Source organism: Anabrus simplex, chromosome 6 (genome assembly GCF_040414725.1).
Source record: "Anabrus simplex isolate iqAnaSimp1 chromosome 6, ASM4041472v1, whole genome shotgun sequence".
Classification (NCBI taxonomy): domain Eukaryota; kingdom Metazoa; phylum Arthropoda; class Insecta; order Orthoptera; family Tettigoniidae; genus Anabrus; species Anabrus simplex.
This window is the reverse complement of record NC_090270.1, coordinates 223343839-223359567: the sequence shown is the minus strand read 5'-3', so window position 1 is coordinate 223359567 and position 15729 is coordinate 223343839. Positions and strand designations below refer to the sequence as shown.

General features: G+C 39.8%; 1 protein-coding gene across 1 annotated transcript in view; it reads right to left on the bottom strand.

Moving 5' to 3' along the window:
• Wdr33 (WD repeat domain 33) overlaps window positions 1–14883 on the bottom strand; it is a 239767-nt gene extending 224884 nt beyond the window's left edge. The window contains exon 1 of the mRNA XM_067150215.2: window positions 14152–14883. Coding sequence (XP_067006316.1) covers window positions 14152–14418 — 267 coding nt within the window. The 5' untranslated portion in view covers window positions 14419–14883. The remainder of the gene's footprint in view (window positions 1–14151) is intronic.
• Window positions 14884–15729: the final 846 nt, after the last annotated feature.

Genomic DNA, 15729 nt, shown 5'->3' with positions numbered 1-15729 from the left:
AACAGTGTCAATTCCACAACCTTGAACACAGGAGTCAAGGGGCAAATCAACATCACAATGCAAGTAGCAAAGGAAATACCAATTGGCAGAAAACATAAATTCTTTCAAATAAGTATGGCTAAGTATTTTTCCACAACGCAGTAAAACCTCCAAGATTATGTCCAAGGGACACATGAATATCATATATTAAGCAGAGAGAAACAAAGGAATATAAATTACATAATCCGAATGTTTCTCAGTGTAAAGGAGACTATATACAAAAGTACCATTTTATTAAAATACAGTACACCATAACGCACAAACAGTATTTCATTCTCCTGATGATGCGATTGCAATGATAGATTTACAATCTTTTTAATGTCATGCTTACCAGACAGAATTTCTAACAAATCAGCAAACTGTTTCTGGTTAAGATTAGAGTTTTCATCATGCTTTCACAAAATTTCTCTTTTATCCGATGTGGAAAGTGCTTTCCTTTTCACAGTCGTAACTGCAGATAAGTTTCAATACACTGAACACAACTGAAAGGCAATCCTAGAACAGACCAGGTAAACCCATAACGGATGCCAATGGTTTCTGCTTTGGTATATAACAATTTGTTTCCAAGAAATCCTAAATTGACCTCTCCTCATTAATCCATCTGTGTACTCTATACACACTGCAGACTGCCCACGACAAGATTAAGATAAGCTAATTGTGAAGTCTGAATGTTAACATACCCTACCCAACCTTTAGCTCCATGTAAAGTTTAGTTTCTTCAGGTCTGTCTGTCTGTCTGGGACAAGAGAGTAACATTTTTCACTTCTTCCCTTAGAATATAAAAATACAGCATCTTAAATGGGAGCAAAGCATGATGGGAAATTTTATAATGGCTATAGATGTCTAGGGACTGCCCAAAAAGTGTTCATTACCTAGGATGGTATAATGAACAGGAGCAACTTACTGAGGTTTTACTGTAATAGTAGTAGTGGTGGTGGTGGTTAGTGGTAGTAGTAAAAACAGCATAGTAGGAATTTAAAAAAGTAAAGCTCTTCTTGCTGCCATCTCTTATAAACTCAAACGCCTAGCATTACCATATGGTCTCCTTATGCAAATATTCCACAAGTTTTCTATGGGATTATGCAGGAGAGTTCCCTGGCCACTCTAAGACACGAATATTGTTCTTGCTAAAGAATTACTTGCACTTTCCTTTTGAAGTGTGACAAGAAACCAAATCTTGATGAAAAATTCTGTCACCATGTGGTAACTGCTTCTGCAGCTCATGAACAAATCTCCTTTCCAGCATTTGGATGTAGGCCTACGAGTCTGATTTAATCATCCCGTCAACTGGTAGTACGGATTCATTCAAGACAGATTCTGGTCCTACGGATACATTCAAGATTAAGGCAAGCAGCTCCGTAGTGTTACGAATTCTACGAGTTTGTGTCGTGTTTTTAATGGTAAAAAAATTATTTTTTTGCTATTTGTTTTACGTCGCACTGACACAGATAGGTCTTATGGCGACGACGAGATAGGAAAGGCCTAGGAAGTGGAAGGAAGCGGCTGTGGCCTTAATTAAGGTACAGCCCAGGCATTTGCCTGGTGTGAAAATGGGAAACCACGGGAAACCATCTTCGGGGCTGCCGACAGTGGGGCTCGAACCCACTATCTCCCGATTACTGGATTCTGCCGCACTTAAGTGACTGCAGCTATCAAGCTTGGTTGGTAAAAAGTGTAATAACATCCATAAAAATAGCACCGAAGCACTCCTTGACATACCAACAATTGCGTACGGATTTAGAAATATATTAAATTAAAGAATGCTTGTTAGTAGTATCTAAATGTGAAATTAATTCTAGGACATTGTGTGAACATGAAGGTCTACAGTCTACTGCAGGAATGGGTAGAGGGCATCTGGCAGGGAACAAGGTCACCAAACCACCCGCATTGTTTTTCCACCTTGTGATACTTTCCGCTGCTCTTAGTGGAGACGTGGAATTGAACCCAGGACCAAACTCAGAAATCTCATTCAACCGCCTGTGCAACGTGTAATTCTAAAGGTTGAGTGAATCAGCTATTTGTGACATGTACATCTTGTCACTCACCAGTTCACAGAACATGTGCAAAAATTAATAGATCGCAACTGAGGAAAATTAATTCGGGAGTACAGATGTGGTCATGTTGGAAATGTAGTTTTCCTCAATTCTCGGGATCTTTTTTAATACTTCAAGCAATGTGTGTAAATAGTGAATTTCAGCAATTCAGAATCTTGGACTGCTGGTAACAGGACAGTTATTGTGTTTTCATTTAATACTCGTAGTCTGAAACGTGCAAAGCAAGAACAGGCAATCCAGACCACTCTTGACTCTTTAGCTCCATCAATTGTGTGTGTTAGTGAATCCTGGCTAAATTAGTCAATCTATGACACAGAAGTGATACCTCAGTCATAGACAGTATTTAGGAAAAATCGATCCTGGGCCTCAAGTGGAGGGACACTTATTGCAATGAAACTCGAATTTAAAACTGTGCGCCTTCAGCAGCTAGAAACAAACGGTGGAATTCACATGCGCTGGAAGCAAGTTTCTTTTGGTATCCATGTACCGAGCTCCGAACTCCCCAGTGACATCGATGAGGAATTACTACTGTGTCTAAGCCATATACAAATATCCATCACTGATATAAAAGGTATCAACATAACTGGTGACTAACTTGGAAGTTGAATGGCAACACAATCACCCTTACCTCCCACCTAATCCCATCAATCAATTAGCAGAAACTTTCCTTACAGCATTTTATGACCTGTTCCCAGACCAATTAATTACTGAACCAACCCGTATAACGAAAACCTCTAGTTCCACACTAGATTTATTCCTTACTAACAAATCACCCTCAGTTCTGAAGACAGAAGTCATCTCCGGTTTCTCCGAACACCTAGCAGTTACAGCTACCCTAAAATACAAGAAACCACCACTTAAAAAATGTAATAGAAAAGTCTATAACTAAAAAAAAGCAGACTGGGAACTACTATTATACCTTCTCAGAAACCATCCACCCACCCCTTTATCTTTAAACACGGCAGACATTAATGCGGTGTGGTCTAGATGCCAAGAAAGTTTCTTTCTCTCTGTAGACAAATCTGTGCCTAAGGTGAAAGCCAGTACCAAGATAAACTCTCCATGGATCACAAAACAAAAAAAGTAAAAATTACACGCAAAAGGAACACGTTTTACAGGAAATGGAAACAGGATACAAGAGATTTTATGTAGGACAAGTATAAATGCTTGAGGAATACATCCAAGAAACTCATCCGCAAAGCATACAAAAAACACATAAACAAGATAAGTAACAACAGCAAAGACATGTGGAAATTCCCGAATAGAAAACATGGCAACTCAGCACCAAAATCATTCTACTCTAACGGGACAACAGTTACCTCTCCCAAGGCCACTGCTACAGCATTTAGTGAGAAATTTACAGGGAACTATAATGAGCTAGAGAAAAGTAAAAATATGTACCCAAACACAACTCAGCCATTACCCTCCTCCCTCTCCAACCTTAACTTCACAGAGTAATTAACAGCCTTCGAAAGACTCAACCACATGCTGCTTTCGGCCCGGACAACATACCTGCAATTATTTTAGTGCACTGAGCAGAAACATTAGTCTTCTCCTTGTGCGCTTTGTTCAACTTATCAATTAACAGTACCCAGTGAATGGAAGTGTGCAAACGTAGTACTTACCAATTTTCAAAAGTGGAGGAAGAGATAACATTGATAATTATAGGCCAATGGCAAAAACATCTCTCATTGCAAGTGTATGGAGCGATTAGTAGCAAGGCACATGTTGGAATTCTTACGGGGGGGGGGGAACTGCCTGGCTCTACTCAGCATGGGTTCCTCCCGGGGAAATCTTGCGCAACCTTCTTAACAAAAGCCGGAAGACCATCAGAAGACAGAAGATGGCAGAACGGCCATAAGATGATGTCCAGAATAAGGACGACAGCCAGAAAAAATTAGAGGACCACCAGGAAGACAGAAGACGGCCAGAAGATGCTGGAAGATGGCTGAAAAAAGACTGAAGAAGAGCAGAATAAGATGGATGGCCAGAATAAGTCAGAATACCACCAGTAGATGTCCATGAGATAAAGCATGTTCCGCAGGTCAACGGTCTATCCCGAAGACCTGTTCCAGGAGGGAGGCCGATCACAAAGTTTCCTGCAAAGTGATCACCATGGAGTTCAAAGGAAACTGGAGCCATGACGCCTGGAAGAAAGCGCAGAGAGACGGGCATCGTCACCTTTCCCTGGTCCCCCTGGCTTACCAGTCTGCAGTGCACAAGGCCACAGGATCTACCCCAGGAAAGACACCATGTGATAGAGAGCTGCACCTTCCAGTGAATTTAGAATCATTAAGAGAGATGAATTTCACTTTGAATGGTCCGTATTGAACTGTGATTACAATTAAATTCAAAAATTAAGAGTAAAATATTTCCATCTTTTCAATACAAAATCAAGTAATGTGGGTTGCATTAAGGAAGAAACATTTATTGGAACTAGTTTTGACCTTTTTTTTTTAAGGTCATCGTCAGCCAAATCGCAAGTTGCACAATGTATCTGATAGTTCATAGAAATTGTAAAAAAGTTGTGAAAACACAGTGGTTTGACACTATAAATGAAAAGGTCAAAATTGTTGTAAAATTTTTGGATAATGCATAAATGCATACATTAATGCACTTAGCTGTTGAAGGAAAAATTCAAGAAGAATAATTTGGATGTTGAAGATTCTTGAGGTTTGTATATATCACTCCTTATGAAGTTCTGATAGTTGCGCTGCGATGTGTTGGACGTATTGCAGGTAAGGTCTCATTGGTGATCAAAGTTTCAGATTATGTTTAAAAATGCATATATCAATGCATACAGTTGTCGTAGAAGGATAACGAAGATTCTTGAGAATTACGTATCACTTGATACAGAGTTCTAAAAGCTGCAAATCATCAACGGCAGTAGTAGTGCTGAGAAAACAATCCATGCACACGCAGTGAACTATGTAAAAAGATGGTAAATAGAAGTCATTCAAAGAGATTAAAATCCTTAAAAAACTGAAGGTAAAAGTAGTGCTTAAAAGTTAAAGTTTTAATTTTTTTTTAATGGTGGAGAAGATTCACAGTTCAATGCAGAAATAAATGAAATTAATAAAGTTGTAAATAGTAATAAAAGCCAAATTAGTAAAATGGTAATGGAAAAATTGTATAAAGAAAATATGTGACACTTTGCGTTGCTATGTATTGGATAACTTATGTGACGGAAAGCAAGATAAAGAAAAAGAAAGAGGGGGGAAATTTCGGAGAGAAATGGGGAATGGAAGGGGAAGAGCAGAATAAGATGGATGGCCAGAATAAGTCAGAATACCACCAGTAGATGTCCATAGCACATATGTTCTTCCAGTACCATTTTACTAATTTAGCTTTTATTACTATTTACAACTTTATTAATTTCATTTATTTCCGCACTGAACTGTGAATCTTCTCCACCATTTTAAAAAAAATTAAACTTTTTTAACTTTCAAGCGCTACTTTCACCTTCAGTTTATTACAGACTTTAATCTCTCTGAATGACTTCTACTGACCATCTTTATACATTGTTCACTGAGTGTGCATGGATTGTTTCAGCACTACTACTGTTGATGATTTGCAGCTTTAAAACTCTGTATCGTGTGACACGTAATTCTCAAGAATCTTCGTTATCCTTCTACGACAACTACATGCATAGATGTATGCATTTTTAAACAGAATCTGAAACTTTGATCACCAATGAGACTTTACCTGCAATACATCCAACACATTGCAGCACAACTATCAGAACATCATAAGGAGTGGTATATACAAACCTCAAGAATCTTCAGTGCCCAAATTATTCCTTTTGAATTCTTCTTTCAACAGCCAAGTGCATTAATTTATGTATTTTATGCATTATCCAAAACTTTTACAACAATTTTGACCTTTTCATTTATAGTGTCAAACCACTGTGTTTTCACAACTTTTTTACAATTTCTATGAACTTCCAGATACATTGTGCAACTCGCGATTTGGCTGATGATGACCTTAAAAAATAGGTCGAAACTAGTTCCAATAAATGCTTAATGTAACCCACATTACTTGATTTTGTATTGAAAAGGAGGAAATATTTTACTCTTAATTTTTTAATGTAACTGATTTAGGATTCAGCCGACCTGAGGACTATCCTGCCCCAACCAATTGGTACTGCCTGGATCTGACAAGGAGACCAGAGAACGTACATGTCGCTGTCCGGAAGAGTATGAGCAAAGAGAGCGACCGAGTGAAAGCATGGCACGACCAACAAGGGGACACCATCAGAAATAATGAGAACTCCGTAAGGAAAAGAGGCTTGTCTCTCAAGCTCTAGGACGACATGGAAAGACACCACATTCTGAGGGGATTAAATGACATCAACAACCGAGTCCGACGGCGGTTAATATGCAAGATGAAAGTGGTGCATCTAGACCGATGGGCACTATATTGTGGAACAGCTCGTATAACTGACTGGAACAATCAGCTCTTGAAGGAGAGGGGGGCAATGCTATGTGCCAGCCTTGTGTTACCACCTTTCAGTACTTCCTGGGAGGGGCTAGTGAGTCAAGACAACCAGGGATCTCCCAGCTGGCCTTTCCATGTATTTTTTTTGTCAGCTGGTTTACCTGAGAGTTTCTGGGAGATGCAATGAGAATATTCTGCCTCTGCCCACACTGCAAATATTATGGTACTCATCTCCCGAGCTATAAAAAGGGAGGCTAGCCGCGAACTGTCGGTCAGTGTTAGAGTCCCTGCGAGACTCTGTGCTGGGGGTCGGTGGCTGGGTTGAGGGGTACAAGAGGTGTAGGTTGTTGCTAGTGTCCCACCAGGTCTGAACGAGAAGTTGTGGTTGTTGTTGCATTAAAGTGTCGAGTGAGTAGCTGGATTGAAGACGGCGTGCACGGACTGAGAATCGTCATAGAGTCTGCGACAAGAGCAGCTATCTTGTGCACTGTGTTCAACTGTTTGAATTACTGGACTGTCTCTGGAGCTAAGGAACAGTCATGTGTTATGCGGTGAGTAACCCTGTGTTCAAACCTGTCTCTAGGCAGCTGCTGTGTGGGGTGACTGGAAGTGAAAGGCCCATCAATCAGGCTTACAGCCTCCTTCAGGTAAAGACTGCCCAGCTGGAGTCCAGCTGTGAGAGGTAGAAGGAGTGAGTGTGCAAGCATGCATTCACTGGGTCATCCTGAAATAAATTCGAGTAATAAAACAGACTGTGTTTTATTCATAACAATATTCAAACAAATATATTCTGAATTTACTTTATTCACATACTAAAAATGAAATATTTTCAAGTAGGGCTTGTTTCTAACTAGCATGGAGTACATTGAATAATACAACCTGTGACAACAAAGTTCAGTGAATGAAGTCAGAACGGTTGATCGGGCAACACTGGCAAGACACAACGCTGTACCTGCGTAGCAGCAGGTCTTGACCACCTGTTCCCAAGGTTGTTCAGCTGAGCATCGCGTGTGTGCCGTGTAAGACCTGTTTGACACAGCGCGTGTTTAGAGCGTTGGTTCTGGATGGCGAACACGAACATGAACGACCAAAAGCTCAATGTACAGTTTTGTTTTAAGCTTGGCAAGACACCAAAAGAAACGCATGCGATGCTAGTACGTGTTTATGAAGATCAAACACTGTCCATGAAGTGTGTTAACGAGTGGTTCGCCCGTTTTCGAGGAGGCCAGGAAAGTGTTTCTGACAACCCCGTAGCGGAAGACTGGCGACCGCCATCAGTGACGAAAACATTGAGAAGGTGAGGACATTAATCATGAATGATCCGACGATTAACTGTGCGCATGATCTGCAGATTAACCGTGAATCCGTGTGACAGATCGTTACCCAGAAGTTAGGTAAGAGGAAAACGTGTTCTCGTCTTGTGCCACATCACTTGACTGATGATCAGAAGCAGGCACGTTTAGAGGCTTCACAGGATTTTGTCGAAACGGTGGATGCGACACCAAATTTCTTGAACTGTATTGTCACTGAGGATGAAACCTGGTGTCTTCAGGTATGACCCTGAAACGAAACGGCAAAGCATGGAATGGCGTTCTCTGGGATCCCCTCGTCGGAAAAAGGTCAGAGCCAAAAAGTCACGTATCAAAACGACGCTCATCACCTTTTTCGATAGTCAAGGCATTATCCACAAGGAATTTCTACCTGAGGGAACAACGTTGAATGCTGCACGATACACTGAAATTTTGAGCCATTTCATGAACGTCTATGCAGGGTACGACCCCAGTACGCACAACAAGGTTCATGGTTTTTTGTCCATGACAACATCGCCCACACACAGCCAATATCATCAAACAGTTCATGGCAAAAAAGGAGGTGGTGCAACTTGAACATCCCCCATACTCGGTTGAATTGAATCCAGGCTTCTGGCACGCATCTAATAATATTAATAATAATAATGTTATTTGCTTTACGTCCCACTAACTACTTTTACGGTCTTCGGAGACGCCAAGGTGCCAGAATTTAGTCCCGCAGGAGTTCTTTTACGTGCCAGTAAATCTACCGACATGAGGCTGTCTTATCTGAGCACCTTCAAATACCACCGGACTGAGCCAGGATCAAACCTGCCAAGTTGGGGTTAGAAGGCCAGCGCCTTAACCATCTGAGCTACTCAGCCCGGCATCTAATAATATTAGAAATAGTGTAAGTCCCCGCAGGCCAATATTCTGATGATGGAATTTTTTCATGTAATGGGACTCCAACCGGCTAACCATGGTATCAGACCACATAGACTTACCAATTGTGTCCATCAGGCAGACAGCTCTCATGTCCACCAGTATTTTCCAGATAACAATCCACTCTAAATTCTTAACCACATGTGAAAGAAGACAACTGATGTTTAAAAATTAAAATTTAACGGGGGCGGTAAGTAAGGCATATATTATTTTTGGACTCTCAACTTTATATTCCACGGTTGCAACCATAGGGCCTTTGGCAAAGTCTGGCATTTCTTCCACTTCCTTGTGCCAGTCCCCTCACTTTCATCTTTCCTATCTGACCTCCCTTGGTTAAGTTTTATTCCCTTCAGATCCGGATGGTATAAGGTTTGCAAGAACGGAACAGTCGTTTATCACACTTTGAGCCCTTCCCATGTTATACTACTACTACTACTACTACTAATAATAATAATACTAATAATAATAATAATAATAATAATAATAATAATAATAATAATAATAATCTATGACCTCAGCAACCATGTGCAGACATACTTATCTGCTGCCATTTAGGTTCCTAGCGCATCATTTTCATGTATCTTCCGTTTTACTCTATACAACCACATGGCAGGGAAACATCTCAGTTGGGCAATCTATGGGTTTTTTTAAATTAATTCTATCACCTGAATATCAAATGTATCACTACAGATCTTTTACATACCTATATCGTATGACATGGAGAGCCAAACCATTTTCTCACCCTTCAAAAAGCTAACTACATCTGCAGCGAACTGATACCTTCATTCTTTTATGAGTCAGTCCTCTTCGTCTCTAGATTAGTTTTTTTTTTTCTTTACGTCGCACCGACACAAATAGGTCTTATGGTGATGATAGGATTGGAAAGGCCCAAGAATGGGAAGGAAACGGCCGTGGCCTTAATTAAGGTACAGCCCCAGCATTTGCTTGGTGTGAAAATGCGAAACCACAGAAAACCATCTTCAGAGCTGCCGGCAGTGGGATTCGAACCCACTATATCCCAGATGCGAGCTCACAGCTGCGCGCACCTAACTGCACGGCAAACTCGCGCAGTAGATGAGAGTTAATAAAAGGATGATTATTATAAATTCCCTCATCAATCAACAAACACCATCATTGATGATTACATTTAAATTATTCCAATTTTGCAATTTTTAAATCAATTTGAACAGAATATAGTCAAAACGTTTTAAACTTAATTGTAAAAGGTAAATGTGAGGGTGCAGATGAGGATGAAGTTGACAGTTTTATGAAGCATTGAAAGACATCGTGGTCAGGGTCAACAGCAAGGATAGAATAGTGCTAATGGGTGATTTCAATGCGAGAGTTGGGAATAGAACTGAAGGATACGACAGGGTGATTGGTAAATGTGGGGAAGATATGGAAGCTAATGGGAATGGGAAGCGTTTGCTGGACTTCTGTGCTAGTATGGGTTTAGCTGTTACGAATACATTCTTCAAGCATAAGGCTATTCACCGCTACACATGGGAGGCTAGGGGTACCAGATCCATAATAGACTATATCTTAACAGACTTTGAATTCAGGAAATCTCTTATGAATATACGAGTTTTCCGGGGATTTTTTGATGATACCGACCACTATCTGATCTGTAGTGAACTAAGTATCTCTAGGCCTAGGGTGGAGAAAGTGAAATCTGTCTGCAAACGAATTAGGGTAGAAAATCTCCAGGACGAGGAAATTAGACAGAAGTACATGGATATGATCAGTGAAGTTTCGAACAGTAGACAGTAAGCAGGTTCAGGATATAGAAAGTAAATGGGTGGCATACAGGGATGCTGTAGTAGAAACAGCAAGGGAGTGCCTCGGAACAACTGTGTGTAAAGATGGGAAAAGGCGAACATCTTGGTGGAATGATGAAGTGAGAGCAGCCTGTAAACGTAAAAAGAAGGCTTATCAGAAATGGCTCCAAACAAGGGCCGAGGCAGACAGGGATTGGTACGTAGATGAAAGAAACAGAGCGAAAGAAATAGTTGTTGAATCCAAAAAGAAGTCATGGGAAGATTTTGGTAATAACCTGGAAAGGCTAGGTCAAGCAGCAGGGAAACCTTTCTGGACAGTAATAATCTTAGGAAGGGAGAGAAAAAGGAAACGAAGAGTGTTTTGAGTAATTCAGGTGAACTCATAATAGATCCCAGGGAATCACTGGAGAGGTGGAGGGAATATTTTGAACATCTTCCCAATGTAAAAGGAAATCATCATGGTGGTGTTGCAAACAGCCAAGCTCATGGGGAGGAGGAAAATTATGTTGGTGAAATTATGCTTGAGGAAGTGGAAAGGATAGTAAATAAACTCCATTGTCATAAGGCAGCAGGAATAGATGAAATTAGACCTGAAATGGTGAAGTATAGTGGGAAGGCAGGGATGAAATGGCTTCATAGAGTAGTAAAATTAGCGTGGAGTGTTGGTAAAGTACCTTCAGATTGGACAACAGCAGTAATTGCACCTATCTATAAGCAAGGGAACAGGAAGGATTGCAACAACTATCGAGGTATCTCATTGATTAGTATACCAGGCAAAGTATTCACTGGCATCTTGGAAGGGAGGGTGCAATCAGTCGTTGAGAGGAAGTTGGATGAAAACCAGTGTGGTTTCAGACCACAGAGAGGCTGTCAGGATCAGATTTTCAGTATGCGCCAGGTAATTGAAAAATGCTACGAGAGGAATAGGCAGTTGTGTTTATGTTTCATAGATCTAGAGAAAGCATATGACAGGGTACCGAGGGAAAAGATGTTCGCCATACTGGGGGACTATGGAATTAAAGGTAGATTATTAAAAGCAATCAAAGGCATTTATGTTAACAATTGGGCTTCAGTGAGAATTGATGGTAGAATGAGTTCTTGGTTCAGGGTACTTACAGGAGTTAGACAAGGGTGTAATCTTTCACCTTTGCTGTTCGTAGTTTACATGGATCATCTGCTGAAAGGTATAAAATGGCAGGGAGGGATTCAGTTAGGTGGAAATGTAGTAAGCAGTTTGGCCTATGCTGACGACTTGGTCTTAATGGCAGACTGTGCCGAAAGCCTGCAGTCTAATATCTTGGAACTTGAAAATAGGTGCAATGAGTATGGTATGAAAATTAGCCTCTCGAAGACTAAATTGATGTCAGTAGGTAAGAAATTCAACAGAATTGAATGCCAGATTGGTGATACAAAGCTAGAACAGGTCGATAATTTCAAGTATTTAGGTTGTGTGCTCTCCCAGGATGGTAATATAGTAAGCGAGATTGAATCAAGGTGTAGTAAAGCTAATGTAATGAGCTCGCAGTTGCGATCAGCAGTATTCTGTAAGAAAGAAGTCAGCTCCCAGACGAAACTATCTTTACATCGGTCTGTTTTAAGACCAACTTTGCTTTACAGGAGCAAAAGCTGGGTGGACTCAGGATATCTTATTCATAAGTTAGAAGTAACAGACATGAAAGTAGCAAGAATGATTGTTGGTACAAACAGGTGGGAACAATGACAGGAGGGTACTCGGAATGAGAAGATGAAGGCTAATTTAGGAATGAACTTGATGGATGAAGCTGTACGCATAAACCGGCTTCGGTGGTGGGGTCATGTGAGGCGAATGGAGGAGGATAGGTTACCTAGGAGAATAATGGACTCTGCTAAGGAGGGTAAGAGAAGTAGAGGGAGACCAAGACGACGATGGTTAGACTCGGTTTCTAACGATTTAAAGATAAGAGGTATGGAACTAAATGAGGCCACAACACTAGTTGCAAATCGAGGATTGTGGCGACGTTTAGGAAATTCTCAGAGGCTTGGAGACTGAACGCTGAAAGGCATAACAGTCTATAATGATAATGTATGTATGTATGTATGTATGTATGTATGTATGTATGTATGTATGTATGTAAAAGGTTAAATACCTAATACATACAAATAAGAAATCTTTTAGTAATGTTTACTAATATATATTACCGAATATAACCACTGATAATCTAAATTTAAAATGCCTACAATTATTTCAAATTATGGAGAGAGGCGATCTTGTAGTGTAACAGTGAAACAGTGCAAACCCCTTCCATGAAATGTATCATACAAGAGAATAGACACAAGAGTACAAACAACGCATATAAGCCTATACACAAATAATCCAAAAACACTGATTTTCCCAACCTTACCAACACAGTAAGGGACAATTCTTGTTTGCTACTATAAATGACACAAATTATAATCAACCCATTAACGATCAAAAAGTGATACTTCCTCGTCACAATGTTATTTTTGCTTCCCTAGAATCTTCAAAATTTTCCTTTACCTTCATTATTGTAATTAAATATTTACATCCTACTCTTTCAGTAGAAAAGCTGAATGTAACAAATTGTATTTTATTTCACTAACGGAAATACAAGTATCGGAAACAATTTTACATTTAATCTGTCATAAATGGTATTCCAAATTGTTGACTTCCACAAAGTAAATCAGTCACATGCAGATAGCTTCTCGTAATGGCATTTAAGAAAAGATTTGGTAAACAACAGATAGAAACTCTGCCATGAGGGCAACAGTCCTAAATGCTTATCAGTGGCAGTTGATGATTGAATACTGAAAGATCTCTTAGCATGTAGGCCTACTAAGTGACAGCTGTTACATATTCACTGAATGTTCATTTAGCTGTGAACACTGTGGTATGCATCAGAAGGAACATTAGGCTATATAATAATGACACCGACATAAGTTATACAAATGAGAAGTCATAAATATAGTTGACACTTCATATGCATGGCTGGAAGGTATTATTATTATTATGACTGAAAGAAAGAATTGGCACAGCAAGAGAAAAATAAAACAATTCTTAATCTTATCACGATTTCTTATAAATAAAAATGTAATTATTGCTCATATATCCCGAGAGTTTGCAACTTGGATCAGCACAAGCACACAAGAGTAATAATGGTCAAGCTGAAGAGTGACAACATGTAGCAAGAGCACGTTCTTTGTAAAGCCAGTAGGTGCACACAAACATTCTCACATTCAAAAAGTTAATCCCTCCTAGACCAAAACCACATTGTTCATTTTTTTTTAATACCTCTTAAAACTGCAAAGTTAACAGTAGGAAAGTGTTAATGGATATATATTTACAATTCACTGTGGTGAAACTAAACAACTGATCATTTTACTATCGGCAAGAATAAAATTTCCATCTTAACAGGAAATTCATAACCTCACCACGACCTGCAATTCAGCTTGAAGAGTGACACACTAACATACTACGAACAGTGTTTCTCACTACATTCATCAATAACCTGATTCACATCAGCAGAGTACTGAGAAGGAAAGTATGCAAACCCTTAGAGATCATGAAATGTCTCAACCTCAAACAAACTTCTGACAAACTCAGGGTAAACTCACCTCCAACATTTTTATAATTGCAGAATTGTAATCAACAGTCTTGCGCATAACTGATTTCCTCAATCGTTTTCCATCAAATTCACTATCAGGTCCACCTGGACCAGGCCGTGGATAAGGACGAAAGGGCTGAAAATAATGTCCCCTATGCCCTCCCCTATCACCATGAAAACGATGCTGGGGAAAGTGGGGCGGCGGCATCGGTGGTGGTACCGAAAGGTTAGGGATGACAGGAGGTGGGGGCTGAGTAAATTGAACACTTTGTAACATGTTGGATGTTGAAATTTACGAGAACTCGGGGGGAATACTTTCTTTTCACTGTGTGTTCTTAGCGAATTTGTTCATACTAGACCAAAAACAAAAAAAGATGATTCCATGTGTCCCGCCATTTTACCGTAACATACGGGATAATAATTCGCGTTATCTAAAAAATCTAAATCATTACCGACCTCCAATTTCATATATACTTTCGACAGAATTTCAAAATGATGAAAACGTATGAAGTAAACAGCGAAATGCCCTAGATATATTAGCATACACACACAAGCCTATAACGCAATTAGTTACATACTTAACGAAACAATTGGTAACCTAAAGTGTAAATAAGCACACATTACGAATACTTATTATAAAAATGATGCGCAGCATTTAAGAGATAAGGATTTTCTTTATTGAACGCCAACTCAATAATCCGGTCCGCCATTATCAATACGTATTAATGCCACAGCTCACAAAATCAGCGCATGCGTCCAACAAGATCCGCTATAGAGGTGATGACCACATCATTAATAAGCACAGTCTGGCCAACCACAGAGCCACAGAAGCCAGATACAGGTTTGAAATTGTCATATTTTGAAAAAACCACCCCATGTTTAATTTAATATAAACAAGAACATATACATGATTATAATAATAGTTAACATAATTTAATAATCAAGGGCATTTTCAAAAAAACTAAATCAGCATACAAAATCAATATTCTCCCAATATAATTCTTTATTTGTACATTGATGAAAAATCACTGGAGAAAATTTAGAGCCAATAACTCGTAAATATTACAAGTCACATTTATAAAGACTTAGAATAATTCGTTCCTCAACACTCGTAAATATTACAAGTCCCTTTTATATAGACTTAGAAGAATTCGTTCCTCAACACTCGTAAATAAAGACTTCGAGCAGTGGCGTATCCTGGAATCTCCAATGAGGCATGCAACTAGTAACCATGCAGTTAACACAAAGTATTAAGTAAATTTCAATTCTACTCACCCTAATTGCATGTAGGTGAACTCGAGCCAAACAGTTTTACTGTAAGTTTCTGGATTGAACGTTCGTACACAATTCATGTTTTGTGTTTTTAAATTTACGAGGGTCCGCCTCTGTGGTGTAGTGGATAGTGTGATTAGCTGCCACCCCAGGAGGCCCGGGTTCGATTCCCGACTCTGCCACGAAATTTGAAAAGTGGTACGAGGGCTGGAACGGGGTCCACTCAGCCTCGGGAGGTCAACTGAGTAGAGGTGGGTTCGATTCCCACCTCAGCCATCCTCGAAGTGGTTTTCCGTGGTTTTAGGCCACGGCCGCT